Source organism: Poecile atricapillus, chromosome 12 (assembly GCF_030490865.1).
Source record: "Poecile atricapillus isolate bPoeAtr1 chromosome 12, bPoeAtr1.hap1, whole genome shotgun sequence".
In the NCBI taxonomy this organism is placed as follows: Eukaryota; Metazoa; Chordata; class Aves; order Passeriformes; family Paridae; genus Poecile; species Poecile atricapillus.
The window spans coordinates 2,289,481-2,297,535 of record NC_081260.1 but is presented as its reverse complement, the minus strand read 5'-3'; the positions used below and the strand labels follow the sequence as shown (position 1 = coordinate 2,297,535).

Here is an 8,055-nt window from a genome sequence, read left to right as displayed (position 1 = left end):
CAAAGGCAAGGCAGAGCCCAGGACACTGCCCCTCATCCTCAGCCACCTCCCAGCCACAACAAAAGCTTTTCCTGGGATGAGCCAGCTGCTTTCCAGCTCCCAGAGCCTGCAGTAAGGCCACAGAGCTGTGCTGGTGCTCTCAGCAGCCAGGGACACACAGTGTGCTGTCAGACACCCTCAGGCTGGGCAGGGATAACCTTGGGATGGGAATTCGGGAAGGCAACAACTCCCCTGGGAGCTGGAGGAGATTCATTCACCTCCCTCGAAGTCAGGGAGCAAAGAGCTTCAGGACAGAGGTCTGGCTTGGGTGTCCTCTGCTGAAAATCCCATTTTCTCTCTGCAATACTCTGTGTGACATTCCCAGTGGGAATGGGGGAGCTCCTGGCCTTGCAGGGACAGCGAGGGTGGGCTGGGGCAGATTCTGCAGTGGGCAACAGAAAAGGTTCAAATGGTCCAAGTGGAGCTGCCTCACCTCACCACTGGGCACAAACGAGAGGAATTACAAGGAAATACCATGAGCATCCAACAGTTATTCCTGACAATTAGAGGTGAGCTGTTAATTGGTCGTTAACAATGACGTGAGCCTCGATGCTGGTCAGGACACACCAATACCTGTGAGTAGCAATGGCTTTTTAAAAGGTCTCCCCACCCCAAATTTGATGCTTCTACAAGAAAGAGATACTTCATCACCTCATGAGAACAGTAATGGTTTCTTGGGGGTTCATTCCAGGTTCAATTCAAATTATTTGATATGAACAAACTGGGGCTGCCCCGCCAGGACTGAGATCCTTGGAATCTTTGTTGCTGGTTACTGACATGAAGCTGGCTAAAGAGAGACATTTTCTCTGCCCCACATCCCAAACTGACCAAAATAGAAAAGGAAAAAAGAGAACAAACCCCAAAATAAAACTAAGCAGCTTTGTTGGTAGAATCTGTACATTTTTATAGGATTTTTTTGTGGGTTTTTTTTGTTGTTGTTGTTGTTTTGGGTTTGTTTTTTTAATTTCTCGTGCTGGGACAGGGACAAGGGCTTGTTGTAAATGCACAAGCTCCCCCTCAGCCCTGGCACATCTCCATGAACCTCAGGGCAGCTGTGGTTACACCCTGGCCTTGTCACAGTGTATTTGAGGAATGTTTTCTCCTTCCTCCTCCTCCTCCTCACCCTTTCCTCATCCCCTCAACTCTACCAGCCAAGCACCAAAACCAAAAGCTTTTCACATCTCCATTCTGCTGGCCACCAGCTGGTGCTGGGAAAGCCAAAGGCACCCAGGAAGCTGTAAATAAATCAGCAAATTAGCAGTGGGTTCCTTTCCCTGGCTATGCTGATCCCTGCCACAGGCTCAGGGCTGGTTGGATTCCACCTGGAATTCCTCAGGACCAGTTTTCTGCCCATTTCTGCTGCTGCAGATCCAGAGCAGCTCCTGGAGAGTCCAGAAGTGACAAGAATCTGAGCCCAGCCTGGCTCTGGCCTCTCATCCTTTATCAAAAGCCATTTGCAAAGCTCAGAGTTTGCAGGTGCAGGGGTGAGATCCTGGCCAGGGTGAGGACAGGGAGCTCTTCCCAAGCAGAGCAGCCCTCTCCAGGCAGCTCCAGCTTCCTCCTGGAGTGCCCAGGGGGACTCTGTGGAAGTCAAAGGACACCTGCAAATTTCCAACAAGCCAAGGACCCCGTGCTTTGCAGGACTGCCACTGTCCCCTTGTCCAAGCTGAAAAGCACAATCATTAAATCAGAGGCTTTTAGAGACCTCAGTTTAACAGAGATCCAGAATCCCAGGAAGCCTCCCAGCACACCCAACACCAGCAAACACGGAGCACTGGGATGCACTCCAGTTGCTCTGAGTCCTTCTGCTGGTGCCCAGGGAGTGCTCAGGGGCTCTTTGCACTGAGTTTTGGCTCCTCAGTGGATCCACAGAGGATCCATCAGCTGGAAACCCCATTTCTCTCACCAGTGATTCCCTCACCATCATCTCTTTACATTCATGGGAGCTGCTCCCTGTTTATGGCAGCACAACCTCATCCTAAAGCCCTGAATTCCATCCTAAACATATCCCAAGCACAGGACACTCCCACCCTGCACACACAGCAGCCCCACCTCGGGGAGAGATTTAAGCTTTTAAATTAACTTTCCTGGTGTTCTGCATAAGGAGGTCCCCAAAATCCATCATCCCCACCGATGTTCAACATTGCCACTTCAAAATTTTCCACTAAAAGGTCTTAAAACAGAACAAAACCAAAACCAAAGCGCTGAAGCAAAGGTGCACTAAAATGGTCAGAGGTTTCCACAAGGCAACACACGGCAGGTGAACCTGAACCTCTTTATCTTCTTCCTCACTTCTCCTCATTTCCCCCCCTTTCCTCTGATTAAACAGGAGAGAAAAAACAGAGAAAAGAAAAAAAAAAACCTCAAAAAACCCCCCAAACCAAAAAACAACCAAACTGGAAATTGCACTATTTTTATTAAGGGGAATGACTGTAAAAATGCCAATTTATCAAAATGGGGTTTTTTTTAAAGAGGAGATTTCTTGAGACTTTTCCTGACATTTAACAAGTGTTTTTAAGAGCTTCCATGGGCAGCTTCAACATCTCAGCTTGACCATCAGATGGAATGAAATGAGAAATGAAATGAGATTGTTGTTTGACAGTAGCTCTGAGCACGGAATGGGCTCGTGCCACATCCTGGTACTGACTGTGAGCAGGGCAGGGCACCCAAGGACAAGAATTCAGAATTTCCTCTGCCAGAGTGGCTGTAAAAAACACAAAAAAATGTGTTTGGGTGACCCAGTGTCCCAGTGAGGACATCCCCAGCTGCTCTTCACCTCATTCTGGCAGGGGCTGTGTCCTCAGCTTTAGCTCTTCACATCCCAAATCTTTTTCCTCTTTCTGCTGAGGGCCACAGGGAGAAGTTTTTCATCGATCCTTATTTGATTTTGGCAAAGTTTATCAGTGTATCCCTCAAGCAACTAAACTCTAAAAAGAACATTGTTAAAATCAAGCTCTTCAGCAACAGGGAATTGACTGGAAAGCCAAGAAAATGCAACTTTTTTCGTGTCAAGGCTTTTCTAGAGCCGATCAGTTCAACTACCTTTCATCTAAAGATATAAAAGGAGCTGCCCAGAGAAGCAAACCCTGACTTCTAGCTAGGGGGGCTGGATAAAAACATTTCAAATGTTCACAATGTTTCAAAAAGGATTTAAGCTGTTGGGTTTTTACACTGAGGAACTGCAGGGACCTGGCCGTACTTAAGAAACCAGAAGAAACAGGAGGGAAATGTTTGTATAAATATTAATCTTTCTTATACATATATTTAAAACTTACATCGATCACACATTGTGCCAACTGCCCATTCTCCAAGGTATTCATCAGAGAAAGGAGATGAAAAATAACCCCACCCAAACCCACAAAACATAAAACCTCAAAGTCTGGCCACCTGTCACAGGTAGACAACAGCTCCAAGCCCCAGGCACACTTGGGAGATTCAGAACTTTCTCATGTGCACTTGGCTCCGAGGAGCCAGAGATTGGTTCCACAGATCCAGGGACAAAATCCCCCTGGATCTGTCTGATCACAAAGTGACACAAAGCAAGAACATTTCTTCCACCATGGCAGACTCACAGAATGTTACAGCTTGGGAGGGACATTAAAAACACCCAGTGTCACCCCTGCCATGGCAGGGACACCTCCCACTGTCCCAGGCTGTTCCAAAAAACATCCAACCTGGCCTTGGGCACTTCCAGGGATCCAGGAGCATCCACAGCTTCTCTGGGCACCTGTGCCAGCCCTCCCCACCTTCCCAGGGAACAATTCCTGCCCAATATCCCATCCAGCCCTGCCCTCTGGCAGTGGGAGCCCTTCCTCATCCAAAGTTCCTCTCCAGCATCACAACCATTTCTTTAGAGCAAAGCGGAATATTTGGGTACCAGACTCAGCTCTCCCAAGTCTCCCACACCAGGAGCCCTGGCAGGACCCCCCTGTGCCCTGAGCCACCCTGGGTGTCCCATCCCCAGCCCCGGCACCTCTCCGGGGGCTGCTCGGCTCCTTCCTGGCTTCAGCAGCGAATGCACGATTCCACCTCCCGGCCAAAAGAAAAGCACAGGATAAAGGACACTTCATCACGGTGTCAGCAGCAGCACACAGCACATCACACGGCACAGGAATGTCGGGGCCCGGCGCTTCTCGAACGAAGCAAAGTAAAGTGGCAGCATCAGCAGTGACACGCGTGGTGACAGAGGCTTCCCCCTCGGGGACTCCAGCGAGCCCGGACCCCTCTTTGGATGAAAATCCCACCCCATGTAAACAACTCGTGTGGAAGAGGAGAAAGCAGCGCCCCCAGAGCCCCAGCTGGATGAGGAGAGCCCTTCCTTGGCCTCCCAGACTTTGGGGTGCGGGGCACCCCGGCTGCGCTCACCGTCCCCACAGCGCCAGCCCTGCCCCGCTCACGTTCAGGGGGGAGGGAAGGAGGGACCGGATTCCCTGGGTGCCCCCATCGCTGCGACAGCCCCAACGAGCCACACCTAAAGTGTTTTGTCACCCCCGCAGGTCCCCAAAGTGCTTGTGGAAGCGCAGGGAGTGCCCGTGTCCCTCCTCCCGCAGCCCCCCCGGCCGGGGCTCGCCCCCCGTTATTGCATAGCATCGCAGGCCCTGATTTCGGGGGGATGGGCACGGCCACCCCACGCGTGGGGACCAGCCCCGCCCGGGGGGGGACGCGACACCTCCCTCGCCATCCCCCCGCTCCTGTGGCCGTCCCATGGGATGTGTCCCCGAGGCGTGGGAGCACCGGGATGGGGCCCGCTGCTCCCCTGGCTGCTTACCCCGAGAGCAGACAAACGCCATCGTGCGAGGAGGATCCTTTTTTTTTTTTTCCTTTCTTCCTTTTTTTTTTTTTTTTTTGTTTTTTTGGTGTTTTGTGTTTTTAAATAAAAAATAAAATGTGTAAGAAAATAACATTTCTAGAGGAAACCATTATCATTCTACTCTCTCTCTCTCTTTCTTTTTCCCTTTTTCTTTTTTTTCTTTTTTTTCCCTCTCTCTCTTTTTGGCCATCTTTCCATGGAACGAGATGTGCTGACCGGGCGGGGGGCTCCTCCCGGTAGGAAACAATAACGACAGAGGGGAAAAAGAGCAGGAGGAGGAGAGCCAGGGAGCAGCTCTGGCTCCGCGCTCAGTCCTCACACGTCGCTGGATGTCCTTGGTCTGGAGGAGAAGGTGGAAGGGATGCACCCGCAGCAGGCCAGCCAGAGCGATTTCTGGATGTCTGGGTTTCTGAAGGCGTAAATGATGGGGTTGATGAGCGAGTTGCAGGTGGCGGGCAGCGCCAGCGAGTAGGTGTAGACGGCGGGGTAGCTGGAATCGGCCACCAGGGAATAGATGGCGAACGGGATCCAGCACAGGGCAAAGGTGCCGAGGATGAGCGACAGCGTGGAGAGCCCTTTGCGGGTGGAGGTGGCCTGAGCCGTGGCGATGAACTGGTGCTGCACGGCGATCTGCTGGGCGTGCCGGAAGGCGATCTTGCAGATCTGCAGGTAGAGCTGCATCATGAGGGCGAAGAGGAGCAGGAAGGTGACGGCCAGCACGGCCGCGTTGTCCTTGGTGACGGGCCGCAGGATGCTGCAGGAGCTCTGGTCCCGCAGGCAGTTCCAGCCCAGGAGGGGCAGCAGCCCCACGCCCAGGCACAGCAGCCACATCAGCAGCACCATGGCGCAGGTGAAGCCCAGCGTGCGCTCGCTGTGGTAGGTGAGCGCGTTGTACAGCGACAGGTAGCGGTCCACGGTGATGGCCAGGAGGCTGCAGACGGAGGCGGAGAAGGCGGCCAGGAGCAGCCCCGCCGCCGCCAGCTCCGCCGCCTCGCTGGGCGGCCGCAGCAGGTAGCGCACGGCGAAGTTGGCCACCAGCCCCAGCCCGGCCAGCAGGTCGGCCAGCGCCAGGCTGCCGATCAGCAGGAACATGGGAGCCCGCAGGCTCGGCGTGTAGAACAGCACGGCCAGCACCAGCGCGTTCTCCCCCGCCACCGCCGTGCCCGTGGCGCACAGCGCGATGTCCCAGGGGCTCACGGAGCCCGCGGCGGCCGCCCCGCCGCCCGGAGCCGCCGTGCCCGGCCCGGCCGCCGCCGCCGAGGGCCAGGCGGGGGGCTCCGAGGCGTTGCCGAGCCCCGGGAGCCGCTGCTGCTGCTGCTGCTGCGGCGGCCACGGCTCCCCCATGGCGGCGGGGCCGTGCAGCATCGCTGGGGAGAGAGGGAGAAGGGGGCGGTGAGGGGCGGCGAGGCGGGGACGGACCCCGAGCCCCCCGGGAGCCGCCGAGCCCCGCGCTCGGCCCGGGCAGGGCAGCGCCGAGCCAGCCCCTCCAGCAGAGCCGGGAGCCGCACCGAGCCCGGAGGGACCCTCACCGAGCCGGGGGAGACCCTCACCGAGCCGGGGGAGACCCTCACCGAGCCCGGGGAGACCCTCACCGAGCCGGGGGAGACCCTCACCGAGCCGGGGGAGACCCTCACCGAGCCCGGGGAGACCCTCATCGAGCCCGGGGAGACCCTCATCGAGCTCGCACCGCGTTCCGGAGCCCCCCGCCCCGGGACACCGCGCCCCTCGCCGGGCCGCCCCCGCCCGCCGCATCCCCGCCCGCTCCCCCCGCAGCCCGGCTGCAGCTTCCCCGGGATCGAGTGCCCCACACGCACCCCTGGCCGCTATCTCCCGCCGGGCTGAGGCCGAGCACAACTCATCGCCCCGCTGCCCGCAGCCGCCTCCGTGCGCTCGGCTCCATGCAGGGTCCGCAGGCACTGCGCACCCGGCGAGGAACCGGCCGCCCCCTCCTCCTCCTCCTCCTCTTCCTCCCCTCCCCGGGGCACGGCCACCTTTGCTACCTATTTATAGCTCAACCCCTCAGCCCCCTCCTCCCGCAGCCCTTTCTTTTTGGCGTGCAGTGAGTAAAAATAAACACTATTAATAGGCCAGCGCCTCTATGCGGAGCCGCTGATGGAAGGAGAAGGCAGCGGCCAGGAACAGCCTCACGTTAAGTTTCTCCTTCCTCCCTGCCTTTCCCTCCTTTGGAAAAGGCTGGTGGAAGACTCTCCCAGCCGGCGGCACCATCCTGCCCTGCCTGGCGGAGCCAATCCCCCCGCCCGGGGTGGGCAGCCGAGGTGTGAAGGTCGGGGGCTGTGCCCGCAGCCCGCAGCCACCATCGCCCCTTCTCGCACTCAGCCGCGCCGCCGGGGGTTGTTGTTTTACCTGGTTTTAATGCTCGAGGATCAGCTTGCTCCCCCCCGCCCCGTTTTTATTTTTTTCCTCGCCGGTCCTTCCAGCCCTCGGTGCGAAGCCTCATTCCTCGGCGAGCATCGCTAATAGCGTTGGCAGAGAGCTGGCATCGACTTGCACTTAATATTCCTGCCCCATTGGATCTGCTGATAAATCTCAACTCTGACGTCAAAGTCTTCACTTATATTCATGATCCAAGTCTGTGAATCAGAGCCGCTGTGATCAGAATAACAACGAGGCTGGCTCCGCGCTCCACATCCCCATCCACACCCGCAGGCACGCGGGGGGTGCGCGCACCCGCCCCGCCGATCCTTCATTCATCCACAGGCTCTCCCGACGCACCTCCCCAAGGTCGGGGCCCGCTGCACCTGCGTCCTGCGGATGCAGCTTGGGCACCGGCCAGGCCCCGGAGCCTCGCTGGGTTTATTTTTACCGCTTGTGCCGAGGGATGCGAGGGGAGGCGGCTCCGGGGCCGCGCTCCTCAAGGACAATGTCCGGGACGGCGGCAGCGCTGCCCGGAGCCTCCGGGACACGGCGGATCGGGGATGCTGCTCGGCCAGGCTGGGGCAGGGACATCCCTCCACGGGGAAACGTCGCAAACCAGAGCCTTCGCCCCACACGGGATTCCCTCCAGCCAGCGAAAAGCTGGGATGAGGAGGATCTCGCTGGGATTGGAACCCGCCCAAGGACGCTGAGTATGAGGGTCTGATCCCCTCGCCGCAGCACCCACCCATCCCCGGAGCTTCCTCCCCGACTGTTTGGGAAAGGAACAGCCCGGAAAGGAACAAATCCCAAAGACACGATTATTTTTTTCC

General features: G+C 57.0%; 1 protein-coding gene across 1 annotated transcript; it reads right to left on the bottom strand.

Annotated features, from left to right (window-relative positions):
* Positions 1-5,164: 5,164 nt before the first annotated feature.
* Positions 5,165-7,319, bottom strand: LOC131583488 (G-protein coupled receptor 12-like). The gene is made up of 2 exons (XM_058847641.1): positions 7,214-7,319; positions 5,165-6,216 (listed from the first exon to the last, which is right to left on the bottom strand). The coding sequence occupies exon 2, from the start codon at positions 6,212-6,214 to the stop codon at positions 5,165-5,167; it is 1,050 nt and encodes a 349-aa protein (XP_058703624.1). The 5' UTR covers positions 6,215-6,216; positions 7,214-7,319.
* Between the last annotated feature and the right edge of the window lie 736 nt (positions 7,320-8,055).